At 50.5% G+C, this 22,101-nt stretch overlaps 1 protein-coding gene and 1 long non-coding RNA gene across 8 annotated transcripts in view; one reads left to right on the top strand and one right to left on the bottom strand.

Annotated features, from left to right (window-relative positions):
• Positions 1–1,347: 1,347 nt before the first annotated feature.
• LOC131822196 (uncharacterized) lies at positions 1,348–12,151 on the top strand. Of its 2 annotated transcripts, none has more exons than XR_009350112.1 (3): positions 1,348–1,832; positions 3,830–11,025; positions 11,137–12,151. It is a non-coding gene; the product is annotated as an uncharacterized LOC131822196 (long non-coding RNA). The 2 variants fall into 2 exon arrangements; XR_009350113.1 differs by having other exon boundaries at positions 1,358–1,832; positions 3,830–10,274.
• Positions 4,630–22,101, bottom strand: part of GPM6B (glycoprotein M6B) — a 152,155-nt gene continuing 134,683 nt past the window's right edge. For 4 of the 6 annotated variants that reach the window (XM_059158641.1, XM_059158638.1, XM_059158637.1 and 1 more), the window contains 6 exons: positions 18,592–18,778; positions 18,123–18,279; positions 12,315–12,486; positions 10,444–10,517; positions 9,433–9,498; positions 4,630–6,638 (listed from right to left, as the gene is read on the bottom strand). In XM_059158641.1, the coding sequence (XP_059014624.1) occupies positions 6,489–6,638; positions 9,433–9,498; positions 10,444–10,517; positions 12,315–12,486; positions 18,123–18,279; positions 18,592–18,778 (806 nt within the window). In that variant the 3' untranslated portion in view covers positions 4,630–6,488. Of the gene's footprint in view, positions 6,639–7,310; positions 8,100–9,432; positions 9,499–10,443; positions 10,518–12,314; positions 12,487–18,122; positions 18,280–18,591; positions 18,779–22,101 lie in introns of those variants that run through there. The other 2 variants (XM_059158639.1, XM_059158642.1) reach the window with 1 other exon arrangement.

Consider the following 22,101-nt stretch of genomic DNA (forward strand, 5'->3'; position numbering starts at 1 on the left):
TTTCTGTCTGGATGATCTCCATCATTGAAATGGGGTTTTCAAGTCCCCTGTTGCGATCATATTGCTGTCTCATTCTCCCTTGAGGTCTGTTAATATTTGCTTTATATGTTTATGTGTTCTGATGTTGGGTGCATCAATATTTACAAATGCTGTATTTTTTTGATGAATTTATCCTTTTATGATTATATGATGAACTTCTTTTGTCTCTTGTTAGTTTTTGACTTAAAATCTACTTTCTCTGATTTATGTATATCTACCCCTACTTTGTTTGGGCAGTTTGCATGCAGTGTCTTCTTCCATCCCTTCACTTTCAGTCTCGTGTGTCCTTAAAGCTCAAGTGAGTGTTTTGTAGACAGCATATTTATGGATCTTGGTTTTTTTTTTTTTTTTTTTTTAATCCATTTAGCCACTGTGTCTTTTGATTGGGGGAACCAAGTTCTTTTATATTTAAAGTAATTATTGATAGGTACAAGATTACAATCACCATGTTGTTGTTTTCTGGTAGTTCTGCAATTCCTTTGTTTCTTTCTCTTCCTTTGTATTTTGATAATTTTCAGTAGTGGTATGCTTGGGGTCTCATCTTTGTTTAAGAATTTACTTATTTATTTGATAGAGTATACCAAGGGGAGTGGCAGGGAGAGGGAAAAGCAGGCTCTCCACTGAACAGAGAGCCTAACACGGGGCTTAATCCTAGGACCCTAGGATCATGACCTGAGTTGAAGGCAGACACCTAACTGACTGAGCTGCCCAGGTGCTGGGTTTCATCTTTTGTGTATGTACTACAGATTTTTGCTTTGTGATTACCATGGAGCTTACATAGAAGGTATGTAACATGGTCTTTTTTTTTTTTTTTTAAGATATATTTATTTATTAGAGAGTGGGTGAGCAGGGGGCTGGGCAGAGGAAGAGGGAGACGATCTCAAGCAGACTTCCTGCTGAACGTGGAGCCCAAGGCAGGGTTCAGTCCCACAATTGGAGATCACGACATAAGCCGAAATAGTCGGACGTTTGACTGACTGAGCCACCCAGGCGCCCCTGTAATAGTCTAGTTTTAACTCCTAACAACTTATGTTTGAACGTCTACAGAAGCTCTACATTTATACATTGCTTCCACTTTTTGTTTTTGATATTCCTTTGCAAATTATAGTTAATTTTTAGTACTTTTGTCTCTTAATCTTCACACTAGAGTTGTGATTTACCCAACACTGTTAAAACATTAGAATATTCTGAATTTAACTGTATGTTTGCCTTTTTGAGTGACTTTTATACTTGGATAGGGTTTCCTGTTGCTAATTAGCGTGTTTCCATCTCAGCTTGAAGCTGGCCTAGTGGTCATGACTTCCTTTAGCTCTTGTTTGGTAAACTCTCTATCCTTTGGTTCTGAAGGACAACTTTGTGAGTGTGGTATTATTCCTGGTTGGCAGTTTCTTCTCACCAATTTGAAAAGACCGTCAAGTTTTTGCTGACTAATCTGTTGGTAGTCTTACAGGGTTTCCTTTGTATGTTGCAAGGTTTTCTCTTCCTGCTTTAAGATTCTTTACTGTGGCCACTTCAGTTACACTGTGTCTGTGTGCATTTCTTTAGATTGATAGTTTCTGGAACTCTTCAGGCTTCCTGACTCTCTGACAGGATGAATTCCACTGGCCTGTTTTCCAAGTTTGCTGATCCTTCTGTTTGATCTAGTCTGCTGTTGACCCATCTACCGAATTTTTCAGCTGTTCCTGTGTTCTTCAGCTGTAGGATTCGATACTTCATTTTCTCGTTGAGATTTTCGGTTTGTTCGTGTGGCTCTGACCTCCGTGAGCATCTGTAGAGTTACTTCGCACTCTTAGGTGAGTCACTTCTTTCTGTTTCATTACGGTTTGGTTTGGAGTTTGACTTTCGTTGAGACACACTCCACCGTCTCTTCGTTTTCCTTCATGCCGTGCTGACTTCTAGCCTGTGACCGGGCACCGGGCACCTAGCCTAGGCTCCAGTGTTCCTGGGTGGGAGGTGAACCTCCTCCGTCGGGCCGGCCCAAGCTCCTGGCTGCTGCTTAAATTTTTGTGACCGTCTAAGACAATTGTTTTGTTCTTGGTGTTTGCTGCTAGTTGAGTGTTTGTCAAGGCAGCGTAGTGTCCCTGCGGGGAAGATCACAGCACACACACGCGCGCAGTCTGAGTAGAAGCCAGACTCTCAGCCACTGGGGAAGTATGGAAGTGACGCCTCTTTCTGAGGTCACCTGTGAGATGGGTGTTTCTCCCATCTTCCCTAGGCCGAGTTCCTCTGCACTTGGCCAAGGAGGTCGGGGGGCTGGGGGAGTGTTGCTCCTGCGCCCATTAAAAACTGCTTTTTCTTTCTTTCTTTCTTTCTTCTTCTTCTTTTTTTTGCTGCAGTCCTGTGAACTGAGTGCAAGCAGCATGGGCTATCAAGCCAGGTGCTCCAGGGATATGTTGGGTGGCAGCCACAAAAACTAAGGCCCGATGTGTATAAGCTCCTTCTGGGGAGATACAGGCGCTTTGGAGTGGGCTAGAGGGGATTGGACAGAGGCTGCATCTGCTGGCTTCCCTGTTCTCTGGTGGCTTAGCAGGCAGCCCGTAGATGTGTGCTAAATGTAGAAGCTGAACTCTGAGACAACAGTTTTTAATATATGCAAACAGAACCTTTTCAGGGAAAGATCAAGAGATAGTCCTCTAGGGCTGGTTAAGCACCATTTCCTTGTTAGTCTTCTGGGCCTGGGCTCATGGCTATAAGCCCTGCTGGCTTAAAAGAGGTGTTTCAGGATGCCTGGGGGGCTCAGAGGGTTGAGCATCTGCCTTTGGCTCAGGTCATGATCTCCAGGTGCTAGGATCGAGCCCCATGTCTGGCTCCCAGCTCGGCGGAGAGTCTTTCGGAGTCTTTCTCCCTCCCCGTCTCCCCCTGCTTGTGCTGTCTCTCTCGAATAAATAAAATTCTTTAAAAAAAAAAAAAAAAGGCAATTTTAGGGGCCCATCTCTGTGTTAAAACTTGAGGCACTAAATGTGGGGTCCGATCTGTTCAGGGGGAACCGTGGGGTTGGCAGCTTCCGGCTGATTGCGCGGCATCATGTCAGGGTTGGGGTTTATGGTGAGGGCTTGGCTCAGCTTTTCCTGCCCATTTCAGTATGTAGAAGAGTAGCTCAGCCAGTTGGATTTTTTTTCCATCAAAAATGAATCCGGGTGTAGTGGTGCATGTGCTGTGTTCTGGGGAGGAGTTCAGGGGCCTCCTGTGTCCCCGTCTTGGGCCAGAACCCTTAGCTCACGTCTTAACACATTTGGATACGACTCAGTTCTTCCCCACCTTGTGTTTTCAAAGACCTCGTCTAAGTAACTCATTGTATATTGTTTTAGAGCTTGGAGTTTGATAGCTTCGTTTTTCAGTCAACTTAAATTCTAAGCGGTATTCTTAACATTCCACATCAGGACAGATCCCATTTAAAGATCAGACGCTTCTTATGTACTTTTTAGGTGGCCGCATCCTCTAGAAGGCTATGGATGCGTGACGTGTGACACGAGAAGTCCCCGGCCCACTCCCCCCAGACGAGCCCCCCCCCACCCCCGAACGTATCGTGAGGAAGGCTGGGGCACAGGTTGGAAAAAGGATGTTCTTGGCCCAACCTGACTTAACTGTGTGTGTATTTTTGTTTCCTCAAAACTCTCTGTAGTTTTATGCATCCTAATACTCATTTTGAGATTTTGCACAAACATCTGAGAGTAGATGTGCCCTGCCCTGACTAGAGCAAGAGGTCGTGCTTTAGGAGAGATACTAACAAGGGGATCGTCTCTTTTAAATCTGAGTTAGAGAAATGAATGGTTGCTACTCTGCCCTCTAGAGGTTCCTGTGCTCTGTGGCCGGATTACTGTCAACAGACTGCATGTGATCTCATCTAGACATACTCCGTTTATTATGTAACTTAAACAGCTGCACAGAATGCTACAAAAGCAGAAGATTTTAAGTAGTGTGGCAAAGAGCATACTAATTGGGGTCCCGATTGTTCTTCTGCCAAGGATCCCGAGGTGGCATCTCAGTTAGCAACAGCAGTGGCTCAGTAAGTAACAAGGGCTGGTGGTCCTTACTCAGAAACTTCAGATGATGGAAAATCCCAGTGCCTGATCATGCTAACAGGTAAGCAAACGGACAGTAAAACGAGATCCTAAGTAACAAACTTAGCTCTGCTGCTTTTGAGAGTTAACTGTTAGATCTAGAGTGGTGGTGGTGTTCCCCCCCCCCCCTCCCCAGATCTAGATCTTCTCTACCTTGGGTTCACAAAGGAGCCAGTGGAACATGGTCCCTTGGGAAGGTTCAGCATTGTTTTTACTTTCCCACTTAAGCTTTGTATTAATCCCATATGTATAATTGCTTTTATTTGCTGACGCTAGTCAGAAAATTTGTATACTTTACGCAACTATAGAGATGGGGCAGCATCCTCCTAGAAACACGATTTCCATACACATGTGAAATCTTGATCATGCATACTGTTGAAAAATGACACCATACTGCAGCCAGAGAAGGAAGAGTATTTATGTATGGTAAAAAGGCAAGTGAGTGAAGCTATACCTTTATTGCATTACTCTTAGTACATCCACAACTGTTTCCACCTAAATAGATCTCTAAAATAAGCATACACAAGTATTGACTATTATCTACAAATATTTATTGTAACACTTGAATAGAACTACAGGAAGCCCTTGGCACTGATAGAAAATATTGATTCACTGTTAGGTTACAAAAATTTATACATAGCAAAATTTAATGCTCTTTACATAAAAAATATTAGACTACTTAAACAAAAAACTTTCAAAAATTCCTGGTAGTAGCTACCAGAATTAGAAAAGTAAAATTAGGCTTGAGACACTGCCTGTTCTAGAACACTGGACTCTAACAGCACCTCCACTGCTGGAAAAAAAATATTTAAATCTGTCATGCAACAGGAAAACAAAACAAGCTATTCTGGAACAACTGTTCTACACGGAAGAGAGCTTCTCCCAGTTAAAAGAAAAAAAGTCAAGATCCAAATAGGCATTTTTAGGCATTAACAACAACAACAGAAAGAATCCAAATGAAATACTATACTTGATGTTCAATTTTAATAGCATCTTGATAAAGGTATGCTTCCTTTCATTTTAATACATTTCTGCACATGTATATGTTTTAAAATCCAGGAAACAGCCAAACCACAAGTTAATTCTTAACATGAATATACATAGTTAACCCTATATTATGCAGCCCCTTTTAAAAAGCACTGATGCACCCAACAGTTATATGTATCATTTCATAAAGAACAACACAAAGTTTACCGTCACTAATATCCAGTACCTATAATCACTTAATGTTCTGGAACACAATGGTTTAGAAGGCAAGTTTCTTTTGAAAATGGCTTAAACTCAAGCAGGTGTTTTTTTGTTTTTTTTTTTCTTTTTTTATGTTGAACATCGAACTTTTATTATTCCAGGAAAGATTTTTAAAAATGAAATAAATACCAACCCTAATTTAAATCACTTAAGTATTCAAGTCTATAAAAGTAGGAGGAGGTCTGTGGTCTACTTGTAATTAGGTTTTAGATAGTTGGTATGAAACTGTAAACTTGCTATTCAGACCACATAGAAATGGTTGCGAATGGTGGTCATTTTAATAAGGTAACACTTCTTAATTAAGAAAAACATTGGTGGAACAAAAGTCTGTGAAGGATTTGGGGTCTCCTGTTGTAAAATAAGTTCCTAGAAATTTAAAACAAATACTCATTAAGGCAGAGCTGACATTTATTTCCCAGGAAAGAAGAATGACAACTGGGCCATTTTATTTAAAGGAAATCTATTATAAAATTGATTCTGGAAAGCTTGTCAAGGAGTCAGAATCCAGCTTCTTTGGGGGCAGGTGTAGCAGAATTATAGTAGCTCCTTTTAGCATTATTGAAAAATAGATTTCTCATTGGGTCAGGAGATTAATGTAGGCTGGACTCAAGGGGTAGGGAAGGCAGCTAATTTTTAAAAAGTCAATTGTTAAGAATCACATTATCTTTGAGCCAAAGTTTAATAAATGTCAGCTGTCAGAAATGGAACCCCCCCCCCCATTCCATTTTATTCCCTATAGATGAAGTGACTGGTGGACAGATGGCATATGTGAATTGATGGTCACGTTCCTTGATGCCGGCACAGCCTCGGTCCCTCTCAAGGAACAGGCCATGTCCCCATCGCCTGTTTTGGTAGGATCGCTCTACCGATAAACCTGAACATGCCACCAATTTCAGAAAGATCAACCATCCTTTTGTCAAAGTGTTGCCTTTTAAAATGGCTAACATGAAACCTCCAACATCTGCTCTAAAGAAAAAGATTGACCTGCTGGAAGGTGTTCCTAGAAATACATCCCAGCAGCTGGAGCCAGACAGTGAAGTGGATAGGCTGTTTGGTGGGGTACACATCTGTACTGCAGAGCAGCTGTCTCGGCAGTGGGCAGAGCTGTCAACGCGTCGGCCGTAACGCTCTGGCAAACATTTATGTGTACGAATTGAGTTGTTCTTTTGACCGAGACTGGATATCTTGCAGTTCCTGTTCTTCCTTTGCTTTGACATCCTGGTAAGCCTGCATTTTGCTTGCATCCTTTAAGTAAGCCCAGTTAGAAGACAGTATCATGAGGAAGTGGATCTGGAAAAGAAGGGCGAGCGTGATGGCTAGTGAGCATGTCAGAAGGCAAAGCAAGCTGCTAGGCAGTTAGACGGTCTGTGCTGTCAAAGGGGAGAGGGTTATTCGGATTAATACTCATTCCGCTGTCAGAGCCCTCAGACCTGGAAGCATGCTCTACTAGTATGCTTAAGAGTAAGAGGCTGAAGAAAAGTTAGTATACAAACACAATGAACTGAAAAAAAAAAAAACGGCCAAAGTTATTGTTAAGTAAAAGCAAAAATGAAACAGGAGAGGGTTGTTTTGTCTTGTTTTTTCTTTACCATTTTGGGAGTAATTGTAAGTAACGCAGACGTTGGAAACACCTTGTGTGCTTATCTTAAAATCAGGGCAGTGCCAAGATCTTAATCAATTCCCCGAAGGCCTATAAGTGAATGATACTTATTTTGAGTAACTCATCAACTGCGGAGTTAACGGGAAAATTACGTGTATGTCAAGACCAAAATGCAGACCTCTAGGCCCAGCCCGCCGTCTGCGTGAGCGCGTGCGCAGTAGCGCACCTCTGGTTTTCGTTCTAGGCCTGCCTTAGTGCAGGTCACCCAGGGTACAGATCCTTCTTCTCCACAGTGGAGGTGGCCAACCCTTCTCGCCCGCTCCTTTTCCTCATCTGCCCTGCAAAATCTACATCTCCGGTTCCTCCGATTTCCTTTTCAACATATTTGAGACTTTCCGATCCAGGCCCCATGGCTATTGCGCTCAGCACCGGACATGCGGGGTGAGAGCCGGCTACGGGCAATCAGACACTCCGCACCAAAACGCACCAAGGCGAGGTTGCTGCGGAGAGCTACACGCCCCACGTACAGTCCCACAGAAAAGGACAGGGTGCCCTTGCTTTTTCTTCACATTGTCCTCTAGCTGGGTGGGCTAACTGGAGGGGCCTGTACTGGGTAGTGAGCCATGAGATCAGAAAAAGAGTTGTAGTCAAATTTACAGTGTGTTTGCCTTTTTTTCCAGAGTCGAAGAAAACGCGTCTCTGCCATCTCCTCTCCAGCACTGGTACTGGTTATCAAGCAAGCAACAGTAATAGACAAGGCCGGTGTTACAAAGTTTTAACACTTCATTTAGAGATACTGCTCCAAGTTCAAGAGAATTAGTTATTAACGGATGCTCACCAAGGTCAGTACATAACTGAATCCTTTTCACAACGTGGAAATAGCCAGATCTCATCTTTTTGTAATTCACTCAGGGTAAGTCATCTTATTAATCTACAATGCAAAATGAGTGGACTAGAGCTATTTACAAATTCCTGTCACCAGACTGCAGCAACCTAGGCTCGGCTTTAGTCAGGGAGATGTCAGGCTCCCGAGGAGCGCTCCCTACGGCTCCTCGTTGGCCTTAAGCAATTTAGAATTTAGTGCAGCAATCTTCCCGACTCTTAAACTTCAAGACGGCATAGTTATAGGTAGTAGCCATCATGTAGATCAGCTGGTGGAAGAGAACAGAACACGACAGTAAGACAACGGCAGTCAGGGCGGCCACCCGCTTGGGACCCACGGCCTGGCTTCTTCCCCATCTATCATCACCCAGAAGGGGGTCCTGCGGGGCACACAGACGTCCTCGTGCTTCACATGCACACCGCTAGTCCTGGCCTCTGCCCTCAGGCTGTTGATGCAGAAGCCTGGGAGGTGCTAGAAGATGAAAAGCGCCAGGGGAAGCTGGGGGGCCCGTGTCCCCTGGTCTTCCCCAGCCGGCCCCTGTGGCAGCTTGGAATCCACCGCTGGCCCCTCGCTCAGCAAGAGCACAGGTCGCCCCCAGGATGGGAAAGGCCGTTGTTTGCGGGGGCCAGAAAGTTTCCCTCTGGGTCTACCGAGCCTCGATTTCTTGAACGCCCACAGCGAGCCCTCCCGACCTCTGGCCGTACACGCAGGAACCGGGGGCCCTTTATACTTGCTCCTCCTTAGCGGCCGGTTCCCTATCTGCCCCTTTCCCTCCGTGTGACTGTCCCTGCTCGCGGCATGGGCCTGGTCCCCGGCGGACACGCAGAGTGGGGCCCGGGGTTAGGCTCCCAGCTGCGGTCAGCCAAGGCCCCAGCGGCTTGTCTCAGACTCTCACCGAGCCGCCCTGCCGCAGGCGAGTCCGTGCTGAGGCAGGGAGGGGGTTTGCATTCTGTGATTTTGCTCTTTACAGGTTTCCTGGCCACAGTGCCGAACGAAGGGCTCTCGAAAGTCTCAGAGAGCAAGACGGCTCGGAGGGACCACGGAGCTTCCTTTAGGTAGGAGCTGTAGTGCGGACACCAGGAGCTCAGTGTTAACACCACCATGGTCTACACTAAATCAGGTATCTTGGAGCAGAACCACATCAAACAAGGTTATGTGGTGATACGTTTGAAAAGAGATGTACCCGGCGGTGGCAGAAAGTGAACCCTGTGTGTCCCCCTCGAAACAGCGGCTCAGTGGCAGAGGAGATCACCAAAGCAGCTCAACCGTCCCAGGCGGAGGGCTACCTATAGGCAGTGCCAGCTGGAAACGCAGATCTCTTGGCAGAGATGCCTGACCAGTCCAGGCTCTCGGTGCACCCCTGTCCTAGGCCAGGCCTGGGTACTACCCTGTCGTCTTCCAGCAGAATCCAAGTTCTGCCACCTGCGCTCTAGGTCTACCAGGCAGCACGGTCTGCCTGCGCCCCAGCCCGGGGGGAGATCTACATGGGTGACGTGGACCCGGGGCTCCGTCCCGGAGGCGGACCGCAGGAAGGCACATCTGGCAGGAGAGCCTGGAGGGGGGGAGCGGCACTAGGCGGGCGTGGGGCTGTGGCTACTCACCAGGGCGACGACAGTGGCGCCGGCTCCGGCGCAGGCCACGATGAACAGGTGGTAGGACATGTAGAACTAGGAAAGAACAGGGCACCGGGTGAGCACTGTACACGGAAGGGATGGGCCTCTACCTGGTCCTGCTCCTCTAGGGCTGCTTTCCCCGGGGCCGCTCCCTGGTAGGGGCGAGGGGGCATGCTAAAGCTTCCTGAGGCCCAGGCTGTACCCACGACTAGTTAAATCTCAGTGGTGGGCGGTATAATTCTCCTCACGACTGCCCTGTGCCACCTCCCTTGGGAGCCCCTGCTTGGAACCAGGCCCTGGTATGGACAAGCCAACTGGCTGGCGACGGAGCAGGACGGGGCGGGGGTGGGGGGTGGCGCTGATGATTTCAGTAACTTGTGGCTTTCCCAAAGCAGGCTCCGATTCCCCGAAGGATGCGAGCTCCCCCTGGTGCCCTTGAGAAAACCGCTCTAACCAATGCCCAAAGCCTGCTCTAAGGCCTGAGTTTAAAGCAAAGTGGGTTAGGGTGTACTGCGAGCTAAGAGTGAGTGAGAAGTAGTGATGACCAGCTGTGACCAGATTGAGAGGAATTGGGCTTCTATACAAATTCTAGGGTTTGTTTTTTTTAAAGGGGATCTTTTCTGTATGAAAATTTGCATCTGTCCCATGATGAATGTCCCACTTTGAAAAACCGTGTGAAGGTGAAAGAGAAGAATCTACGTGTGTTTTCTGATGGAGGCGGTTAGGGTCACTCTCAAATTAGTGCCCGAAGAGAAAGCTCTCGGAGTGCTAAGGGTCCTCCCTGAACCGGCTGGACCATGCAAAAGGGGCATTTTCTAGGTCAGAAATGGGTGAGTATGGGTGAAGACAGACTGTTGGTTTGATCTTAAAAAGTCTGCAGAGAGAAGCCTGCCTTCCTCGCATCTGTAGCACCTGCTGCTCTGTCCCGCCAGGAGGGCCCTTTCCTCAGCCGGCTCTGCCAAGCGGCCATGTCCAGACCCTGACAGGAGAAGGGTTTACCTCATTGGTGTTGCAGATGTTCTCGAGGGCGGAGCCGCAGATCTTCCCTGGGAAAGCGTTCCAAGGGATGATTCCTGTGAGGTAAAGCCCGACAGAAGGTTAGCGGTCGGTTAGTGCCGCCCCACCGCAGTGGCCCTTGCTCTTACTCGTCCCCACCAACATGACACCTCTGCCGACCAGGCCGCTGAGAATCAGTAAGAAGTCCTCCTTAGCAGGACAAGAGCCAAGTCAACTGGTCCTTAAGTGCTTTAAGCTGCTTTGTTCTCCCTGCCAATTGTGCGTGCTTGAGTTGACCTCATATTGTAAAAATTGATTTTCCAACCGGTTAAACAGCTGGAGGACAGCCACCTTCATATAGGATTTCCCAGTCCATGGACTTCCTACTGAAGTCCCCAAATTGAGGGTCTACACTCAAAGTTTATGGAATTTGGATTCTGTAGGTCTTTTATATTCATTTTCACTGGGATTGGAAATCCAATTGGAAATTTAACAAAATGGAAGCATGGTGGAGTCCAGTCCCCTGTCCCACCTCTCTGCTGTGCCATGGCCCACCGGGTTGCTGGTCTCTGTGCTGTGTGCTAGGTGTGTGCTTTTAAATATTAAACACATGGAGATAAAAATACATTATATGTTTATAAAAAAATTTTTAAATTCTATTTTTTTTTTTAACTTATTAAAATTTTTTATAAACAGCTCCAGTTACTCTTCTCCCAGGAGGTGAGGAAGGCTTTCTTTAAAAAGTCCCTTAGCCCTTCCATCCCTGCCATGGGCCCAGAGACGCTGGAGGAGAACGGGCCATGACAAGTCCCCACGCTGTCCGTGAAACCAGTGATTTCCCATACAGAAGACTTACAAATAGGATCGCTAATGGCCAGAAGTTTTGAGTCAAATATTTAAGACTAAGGAAATGATATGCATCTAAACATTCACAAACACTTTTTAAAGAATCATCTTTAGGCTCTGTTTTCAAACCATCAGGAAGACCAGTGCGGCTGAACCTTGGTGTTTATGAGAAAACTACTCCAGTGGGCAGTCCTGGGCAAGTTTCTCATTATGTTGTAAGAAAAGACGTTGAAGCCAAGCCCCATGGGAAAAACAAGAAGCACAAATGAAACCGTCCTCTCTCCTGAGAAATCTTGTCTTTAATTTTAATGAAAAGTACCCACCCCCCCACCCCCCCACCGCCTTGCTGTTTCTGCCAGGAACAGGGTTCCTCAGCATCTTGGCAAGAAGCACTCATTAAAGTCCTGACTTGGGAGGCTGCCTCTCAATTTAATTGACAGGAAGAGCAATGGCCCTTCTGCGGCTTGTCAAAATGAACCAACCTTAGCTGCCCATTGCAAGTATCCCATTCATTAGAAAATGGGTTTGAAGGGGTTTCCAACAAGTCAGATTTTATTGAGTTCAGTCTGATGACTTTAAAATGTCTGGATTTTGTTGCATTTTCCAGGAGAGCTGAAGTTTAAGCAGTTGGTCATTTTAAAAGCCCGGATTGAAGAGTGGGACATGGAAATTAATTGGACTACAGGGCATACCCAATATTTTGGATAAAGACTTGAATGGTACAAAACTGAAAAGAAATTGAAAAAAAAGTCTGTAATCTTTTGATGTCCAGAAGATGGATTATAATGCACTGCTACTTGGTAACCCAGTTTGAAAAGTTTCCTTTGTTCCATACTTGAAAATACAACAAAAATCTGTATTACAACTAAGAGTGTAAGTGACGTTTCCCTCCAGAAAACAGAGCATACGTTAAGAATAACGTATGACAGCGATCATGGTGATTCAAAAAGCCACCCGTGTAATCACTCAGGTCCAGAGGGCTGCACAGGAGGCTAGAGGTTCCGCGGGGCAACGGAAGGGGACGGTACCGTATTGTCGGATGTCCACGCAGATCTGCTCCACAGCGGCCGTGCCGTTGGTCTGCGGCGACTTGATAACCTCACAGGTTGACCAGATGTTGTAGAACATAAATACGGGCACGGCGGAGAAACCAAACACACCCAGCCAGGCCACTCCCAGCACGTAGGTGAGGAACACGAACTGAGCAGAAAAAGGAAGAACAATCATTACTGCGGGGGGACGGGGCAGGGTACAGCACCTGGGGGCGCAGCGTTCACACAGCTCTGGCTGGATGGCGAACCCCGGGGTCTGCGTTCCCAGCAACACTTGGGCCATGGGAGCGATGGGCACGGTGACAAGGAGAGGGGAAGCAAGGGCTGGGCCAGGGCGGTCACGCTTTCCAGAGCTCCACGATGGACAGTGTGACCGCCTGTGCAGGTGCCCTTCTCGGGAGCTGGCCGCCCACCTGCCGCTCTCCCGGACTCGCCGTGCAGAGCGTCCGGCTGCTTTCACGGGCCTTGATGTTCTGCGCCGCAAGCGTAGTACGGGGACAGGTGCTCCAGGAAGCCCTTTCTCGAAAGGAACTTCCCTAGTTTCACAGGTCCGCGAAATCACTAAACGCATTAGGTAACAGTCTGAAACAGCCCTGAGCACGAGCTTAAGGCACAGTGTCTGGTACCACTCCCCTGTCCCTCTCCGCTGTTTCATCTGGAAGATGCGCAGCAGCTCTGGGCGCACGGCCGCTCTCCAGCCTGCTCTGCACACGTGGGCGTGGACAGCTTCGGGAAGAACCTCGTCCCGGGGCTTCGCTTCACCGCCTAACCTGCCTTGACTACCAGTTTCAGAGACTGATGAAAAGCTGTTCCAAAAACATCACGTCAGGATAGTCCTATTTTCAGAAGGGGCACCCAACGGAGCCATTCTCACTGGGCTCTGCTCTTCTTCAGGCGATGCTCAAGAGCTCAGGGCTGCTTGGGGGACAGGCTCGCACTGCAGGAAATGGCAGAAGTCACCTTCGCTTGTATCTCAGGGGCACTGATACTTACAGAGGCATTTGCATTTCTAGGGAGAGTAAAGCCCCTTTCAGCAGTTTCACACTCCCTGCGGGCCCTGTGCTTATGGATGGGCTGCTCCAGACCAGGCTGCTTTTCCTGACCCACCCTTCAAAAGGATCTTTGCAGAGTAATTAAAAAGAAAAGACTTGAACATGGCCTTCCAGAGGCCGTCAGGGCTCCACAGGGCAGGCCTGTGGAGAGCGCCCCCTGCAGACCTATCCTGTCCTGGGGCCGTAGGCCTTCACCGGCGCTTCCAGAATGCGCTCCCCAGTAGCGGCTTTCTCGTAATGGGCCGGTGAGCTCCGGGCCTGCTCATGGACAAAGGGCAGCTTCACTGTCCCAGGTGGGCAGAGCTCACGGAGCTTTCTGGCGGAAGCTGGTCTGCCCTAGCTGTCATCAGGGCTCCCGGTCACCTAGCATGCTCCAGGGCAGCTCTGTTCTCCGGTCCCCTAGAAGGTACTGTCCTGCCTCCAAGATCCTGCCGTCTGGTTCCAGACCATCACAGTAAAGCGAGTCAATTTAATTTGGGGGTTTCCCAGTGCAAACTCCTGTTTATACTGTAGTCTGGTAAGTGTGCAAGAACATCAGGTCTGGAGAAGACAAGGTACTGACCTTTAAGAAAATATACTTGATTGCTCAAAAACGCTAACCGTCACCTGAGCGTTGAGTGGGTCCGTCTGCCAGCCGGCGGAAGGTCGCTGCTGGCTGCTCGGCAGTGACGTCTGTGCAGCAGATGCTTCTTCCTTTCACTCCGCAGTGCTGCCCCAGGCCGGGCTGTGCGACGGTGTGTCACTGACTGAACCGCTTTCAGAACTGGACAGAGTCCTCTCCAGTGCCTTGACGGCTTCAGCAGGAGCCCTTTCTGTCACCAGCCGCTAGCGAGAGCGTCTGCCTGCCCTTTGCGACTCTGAAGCCAGGCGCTGACCTCTCCTTTCCAGCTATGAAAGTCATCGGGGGCATCTTCTTCCAGTGGAAGGCTGGTCTCCACTGGAAATCCGCGCTGCTGCACTTGGCGCTCTGATGTCGTGGGGTTGGCTTCTTTCCTTAGAGCCCGTGAAGCAACCTCTGCAGGCTTCCGACGTCCCTTCTGCGGCTTCCTCCCCAGGTTCCAGCTGGTCTGCCCTTCCGTCCAGAGAACTACAACAGTCTCTTACCGCTTGTGTGTTCACTGGACTAACACCTTTCATTTCCTTTAAGAACTTTCCTTCGCATTCACTCCTTGGCGGTTTGGCACAAGAGGCCTGGCTTTCCGCCTGGCCGGGCTCTCGACTTACTTTCCTCGCTAAGCTTGGTCACTTCTAGCTTTTGGTGGAAAGTGAGAGAGACAGGTGACTCTTCCTTTCCCTTGAACCCTTAGAGGCCACTGTAGGGTTAGTAACTGGCCTGATTTCAATACTTTTGTGTCTCGCAGAATAGGGAGGCCCGAGGGAGAAAGATGGGGCCGATGGCCGGTCCGTGGGGCAGGAAGAATGGACCCAGCCTGTGTCAGTTACTGCCTCTAGCCACCTCAGACATCACCACGAACAACAGAGTAATGAGAAAGTTTGCAGTACTGTAAGAAGTACCAAAATGGGACAGACTCGAAACGGATAAATACTTCGGGAAAACGGCGCCCACAGATGTGCTGGCCACAGGATTGCCACAGCCCTTCCGGCCCTCCCGTGTTTCACCACCACAGTGGCCATGAAGTACGACGTATGGAGCCAACCCGTGTTCAAGGCACCCAGGGTGGCTTTTCAACGTTTTGGAACAGAGATTTCTTGAATAAAACTGAACATGTAAAAGAGGCAAAAGTAAGCTGTGCTGGCGGCGGGGCGGAGGTCTTCACGCCTGACCTGTTGGGCCAGAAGTCCCCTGCGCACTCGCGCCTGGTCCCCAAGAACCGCCCTGAGCCCAGGCCCCGGCACAGCTCTGGGGCACTCTCTACGGCCCCCCTATTGAATGCCTTTACAAGGTAAACTGAGGCACGTTAACATCTTTCACGACCTGTGCAGGCATGTGGGGACACACATCCACTGCACTGGGGCAGCACCAGCAGCACGAGCGCAGGGAGAGATGTCGTGAGTGCAGACACGGAGTCCAAGTTCAGACCCCGTGTCACAGGCTGCTAGTGCAGCAGCTGGCTCAGGGGAAGCCCGCGGAGCACGGGGCATGCTGCTTCTTAAGTTTCCTCTTCTGGGATTCTAGCGCCCCGACTCTGGCTTTGGTTTCAGTTTGCTCTCACAGGCTGCCAAGGGATTAGGGCCACCTTGGGGAGTGACTTCACAAAGACTGTCCGCCAACATGTTCAACACCAGGCAGATGTGCCCTGCATTGGGGCAGAAACCGGAGCCCCCCGAGTGAGAGGGGAACTGGCTTGAGGTTCCCCCACACATCTACTTTCTGCGGCTCTCTCCCCTAGGCTCCTGACTTCTCTTCTTCCTCCTATGGTTGCTTCCTTCCCCGACCTAAGCACCACCCCCCAAGTTGGAGAGTAGTTATATCTTTTTGTAAATAACAGAGTTTTAAACTCATTTATTTCCCTGTTCTGTGGACTTCATCTTAAAAAGCCAAATTGAAATGACAGTCCCATCAGGACAGTCCCGTAGGGGATGTGGAGTTGGAGGGGCTCCTATCATCCAAGAATTAAAGGGTTAAACAAGCAAGCGGGGGAGCTCACTGCTGCACGGCATCTGTCCCACCCGTGCCCCTCCGGGGGCGATGCAACTGTCATTCCAGGGAGCTCACACGGTGCCACGGGCCCCATGCAGCTCCGTGCTGATGGGACGGCAACCCGTGCGCACTATCTCCCCGGCCTGGCGCTGACAGGGACAGCGACACAGAGCTGCGCCAGGCCCTGGTGTAAGACCTCGCTGATGGCAGTCACTGTGCACAGAGAGGCCCCCGGCCTCCCACAGGAGCGCTGTCCATGCGGGCATCACGGCTGGCAGCCCTGCCCTCAGGACGACCGTCACAGGTACAGGCTGGGGGCAGCCGTGCTATGGGAACTGAGGACTAGCCCAGCCCCTGATGGAGGACAGGACAGGCAGCCTGCCAGAGGGCGGAGCCAGGGCAGAACCAGCTATCAGAGAACTTTCCAGAGCTCACTGGCTCAGAGATGCCCGCCCCTGAGGTGCCACTTGCCATTGCCTATGGGTTCAGAGGACTGGGAGGTGGGCATTCACCACAGGAGTGACATGGAGATAGGACCCGAGGCTCTATCAGATTATTTGCACCCTCGGCGGGGGCGGGGGGGGTAGGGGGGCATGTCCTTACATGCACGACAGTCCTTACATCTCTGGCTGTTTCTCCTCCGTTCTCCCACAAAGGCTCCTTTTCTGGAGTCTTCCCGGTAGACCGTGCTTTTCCCCAGGGCACTTTCCTCCATAATCCTGTCCCCTTGTTCATGCCTACCACCGGTCTCTGTCATTTCCAGCCCAAGTGTTTGCAGAAACCCCGGCCCCGGGTTCTCGGTGACGCTGCACTGCCCCCCCCCCCCCCCCATGGCCTCCAGCGACTACAGGCACACACGGCCCAGCTGGAGCCTGGCCGCTCATCCCGTCCGCTCGACATTAGTCCCACGGCCCGCTCCTAAGCGGCCAGCTTGCCCCCACTTGGCCCGTGCCCCCCTCCTTCCGCTCTGGCTGACCTTGCCTCCCTCCCAACCCTGACCCCATTTCCCCAGCCACTTGGAGATCGTGCTCGCCTTCGTGTGTGGGATGCCTGCACTCCCCGTACAATGGTGGATTCTAAGCCTGGCACTCGGGGCCTTTCCTGACCTGGTCTCTCCCCTTCCCAAGCAGCGTCACTTCCGTCCTTCCTCACTAGACCCTTCAGTTCCAGCTGGGGCACACTGCTGGCTCGCGGGGGCACCCCCCTTTCCTGGGGGACTCTGAAACAGCAGAACTGAGGGCCAGACAAGCCACAGGGACAGGGCCTTTCAGCCATTTTCCTAGGACCAAGGGTCCGTCCGGGGATGAGCAGCTGCACGGACACATCCCCCTGACCCAGCTGCCCAACCTACCACCGAGTTTCCTTCTGGGACACTCGAGAAGCCCGTCTTTCAAGGTTCCCCATGTCCACGGAAAGCCTGACAGGGACCAGGGACGCTGTGCAGGCCACGCACCGGCCGTGTCCCAACCCCTCGGCTCTGCTGGGAGAGCACGCGGCAGCACACGGCACACCAACTCACGCGTGGGGCTGCTGGCCAACACACCTAGGGTGCCCAGAGGCGACTTTCACTTCGTTCCCGCATATAACCTTCCCCAGCAATCTAAGGATAGAAAACCATTCTCAGCTCGTGGGCCGCGCGGAGACAGATGACAGGCCGGATTTGGCCCAAGGGCTGGCGTTGGCTCTGAGCTGCCTGAGGACGAGAGCCTGTGTTGTCCTCTTTGCACACCCACGGCGACTAGCAAGATCCGCAGCCGGGTGCTTAGTAGAAAAAGCACTCGGTACTTCCAGAACGAATGGGACAGTTTCTCACAGTACACCGTCTTCAGGGCCACAATCCACATTCAAACCCCCACAAAGGCGAGGGGGCACAGAGACAATACACAAGTGACCTCCTTTCACAACTTTCTGCTCGGAAACCCTCGGGGCCCTTACGGCCTGTATATGCATAAGGGAAACGTTAGTACTCCAGCCAGGGATTTTCATTTACCATCAATAACAAGCTGGAAGGTTTCTTCACGCTGCCCCCCTCTAACCCGGTGGGACAGCATCTGTGTCGTGGCCTCGCCATCCATGCCCGCTGGTCTAGCCTTCACTGAATACAAAGACCCACCAGAGGCTCGGACTCACCATCCCGCTGATGCATCGGCCGCAGGCGGTGGTTTTGAACTCGCCGTGCAGCTCCTTGACTGCACTCGTGGTGTAGAAGCCTTCGGCCAGCAGGATGATCCCATACAAGAAGAAGAAGGAGGCGATCCCGTAGATGACATACTGCATCAGCTGTATCCTGGGGGGTGAAGAGCAGACGCTGTGGGCCTCTGGACGGAGGGCGTGATGAGGCTGTGCCACGTCCTGGGAGCCCTTCCCACCCCGCAGCTGGCAGCCCCCGCCACCCACCCGACAGCAACCTGGGCCAGACACCCCCGGGGCCAAACATTGCCTGACTTCTCAGCCCTTCCTCCTTCTGCCTTCTCCCCTGGGCTTTGGTTCTGCCTGCGTCCAAGTCAGCGTTAACCGGAAGCCTCCCTTTCGTGCTAGCAGGGCCGTCCCGGGGCAGTCGCCTGGCGGATGCCCTTCCCCCGGGGAAGCCAGTACTTACACCTCACTCAGCAGGGCGTGGTCACTGGTGTTGGTGGAGAAGTGCTGCTCAAGGATCGCCACGGTGCCCGCCAGGGCCACGTGCCCGCAGCCACAGAACAGGGCCACCCCAGAGAAGCAGAGGATGGTGGCCACCAGAGAGGCGTAGGGGACCCCTCCCAGACACTTGATGCAGCATTCAAAGCAGCCTGGACCCAAAGGAGAGAAAAGGCAGCTGTTACGGGCAAGACGTCTCGGTCTTCATCAACACCAGCCCTTCGCAGAGAGGGCTCGCCCTTGCCAGCTCCCCTCTCGTGCTCTGCGATTAAGCTCTCCATGCTGAGGGCCAGTAGCATGGCTGTCCTCGGTTCACATTCTGGTGGGGAGGATCCCGGGGCTCCAAGAGGCAAACGTGGCTTAATTTACTCAGGGTGAGTAGCAGAGCAACCACCCGACAGCGAGTTGGGGAGTAAGTCACAGTTCTAGGGCTTCCTCATTGACCTGGGGCTCGTGGGGATAGGGGTGCTGCTCGAGTGACAGGGAGGAGCGGTTATTCCGCTAACAAAGTCAACAGAGAGGACAGCAGTGAAGCTGGGTTCAGAAAAGAATATCAACATGGTCATTGTGGAAGGGTGATCGATTTCTTTGGTCCCTACAAGTACAGTCACCAACATCCACTCACGGGGTCCATTCAGGTTTCATTCATGTCAACATCAAATCGCCTCGTCTCTTGAATAAAAATGTCTGCCCGGCCCAGGCAACAGCAGCAGGTGCATTATCCCTCCTCCCTCTCCTCCCACCACACTTCCACCTGGCTCCTTCCCCAAAATGTGTTCAGAGTAAGAATCCCGAACTGGTGGGTGACATTTAAGTACTTGAAGGCAAAGGAACAGAAAAGAAAAACAAAACAAAAAAACAGATAAAGACAAAATGAGCATCCATGAAGTGAAATGAAGAAAGAGCCACAGTTAACAGTTCATCTTAAGATTTTTCTTCATTTTTAAAATGAACTTTTACTGATGAGGTCCATAATGCTCTCCCCAAGGGACAGAGCCAGGTGACATTTTCAGTATGGAGACATCTCTGTGGTGGCCTCAGGGTTAGGTATCCTGTTTGTATCGTCCAGGCCTTTATGTAAACGGCTTGTCAGGGAAATCGAATCTGAATGCATCATGATGTTTGATAGCAATCGAGAGCAGTTACTTGCTTCAAAGCCAGCACATTAACCCGGCTGCAACCCCCGCCCCGGAGTGGTCTTTCCAGTAGGCAGGGAAGGACTGGAGATGGGCTGTGCCTTTTTGAGGAGCATCCCATTCAAAAGTAGCATCTGTCTAAACCCACCACAAGAGAGGACTATAAGCCAGATTCCTCTTCAGTTATGGAAAATAAGGAAAGGTCAGGGCTTCATAAGAAAGTGTGCTTTCTTTCACTGCAAAAAAGACAGATGGCTGTCATCATGGAGACCAACCTCCATGAAATGGGTTTATGAAACCACGTACAACGGGAATCAGTGCGCGGAACAGTTGAAGTTCACCAGCAAGTCAAGAGCTTTGGATACTTGATATTTGGGAGCAAGGACGATGGCGTTCCGTCTTATTCTGTCATACGGCTCTCTAGGGAATGAGGGGAGGGGAGAAGTGGGCCACTGAAAGTACAAATTCTCTCCAGACTCCCAAAGCAAGAGCAACGACAGCCCTCAGCCTCGTGTCCCACTACGTAAAGAGAACGCAGAACCCCGTGTGGGGTGTCACTCACCCCTCCCCCTTTCTCAGTCTGTAAGACGGTGTGAAGATCAAGATGAACGCCTGCTTCCCCAGCTAACCAAGTCACAGCTGGTCCCCACTGGACCAAGAGACACGGGTGCCCTTGGGACCATGTTGTCCAACAGAGCGGCCGATAAAACAATTCCGCTCCTCAGTTGTCCTATTTCACATGCTCAACAGCCGCACATGCTACAGGCTACCATACTACACAGTAACTACGGAACATTCTATTCTCATAGAACTCTGCTTTGGAAGATACATTTTTGACTTGCTACCTCTGCTATTTTCTGAAAAGTGAGTTGGATTCTTGGGGGTTTTAGTTCAGATTTCATGAGTTCAGTACTCTTCGGTGGCTTCCACAGAAAGACCCAATGAGCAGGCCAAGCACACAGCAGACATGCCAGCACGGACACATCAGCTGGGCCGATGTTCAGTGTGTCCCACGGATGCATTCTGGGAAGACCAGGTCCTTCCTCATAGTGGCAAGTGGGGGTGCGGTAGGGCAGCGTGTTTGCCCTTGAACAACAACACTCAGCCTTCCAAGCCCACAGCTGCCACTTCAAAACAGTCTTTCATCCAAAGGGTTAGAGCATTCTGTTTCTTTCAAAGGAACGATCGCAGCTGCTCCCTGGCTCAGAAAAGACAAGTGGGGTTAGAAGAACGAAGCTATTCAGGCCCAGATTTACCAGCAGAGGAAGGCTCAAGTTTCTCTCGGAGTTCCTGCTCTCAAGGACTGCAGATACCCCATGCCGAGGGGCGAGTTTGGGAACAGCAGGGAAAACCAGGGACTGGAGGATCTGGGGGATCACGTCAATGAATGACTTTCTCAGCACTCGCCAGTGCTCCTACGTTTGCAGCAAGTGATTTTATTTGTGGATGTAGGTACTGGTTCCCACACACGACAACTTACCACATCGGTCACTTTGGTTCCACACACACAGACAAAGCTCTTTAAAAAAAAAAAAAATTCATTTATTTATTTGACATAGGGTGTGAGCACGCACGAGCGGGGGGGGGGGGGGGCGGGCGGGGAGGGGCAGATGGAGAGGGAAAAGCAGACTCCCCGCTGAGCAGGGAGCCTGATTTGGGGCTCAATCCCAGGGCCCTGAGGTCATGACCTGAGCCAAAGGCGAGGCTTCACCGACTGAATCCCCCGAGGTGCCCACAGACAAAACTCTTATGGATCCTGCCAGCCAATGTGAGTAAAAGCTTCTGGAACACAACACAGGAAGAATATATAGGAAATCACATAGCTGGATGTGGAGCATGGTCTACCTTGCTGGTCAGTGACCTGCGGGGCTGACATTACATGTGCGGTGGCCCCCTGACCTATGAATGGATCACCCCACTGGACTTTCTAGGTCAGTCTAGAAGTTCTCTCTAGCCAAGGGTATAAGGTATCTTTACACAAGGGCGGTCTGGGCCTATGCCACACACTTATCCCAGGGAAACCTAAATGCTCAGAATCAGCTTTCTGACTACGGATAGCAATACTGTTCATGCTCACGTTGACAGAACAGGCAGTGGGTGGCGGCAGAGGCCAGGACAGTGACGGGTGCTCAGGCCAGCCTCCCAGGCACCCGCCCTGCACTCTTACGGGGCCCCGTGCTCAGCTGAATGCGCTGCTATTGCCGTCCTGACGGTCGTCATCTTTGAACAGGGGTGTCGGAATCTTCCTTCTGCACCGGGCCTGCCACTTCCAGAGCCAATTCCGAGCGAGGCATGTGGGAGGAGGCAAGAGGCCTTCTTTTCCCTTGATAGGACCACAG

This window comes from Mustela lutreola, chromosome X, assembly GCF_030435805.1.
Source record: "Mustela lutreola isolate mMusLut2 chromosome X, mMusLut2.pri, whole genome shotgun sequence".
Taxonomy (NCBI): domain Eukaryota; kingdom Metazoa; phylum Chordata; class Mammalia; order Carnivora; family Mustelidae; genus Mustela; species Mustela lutreola.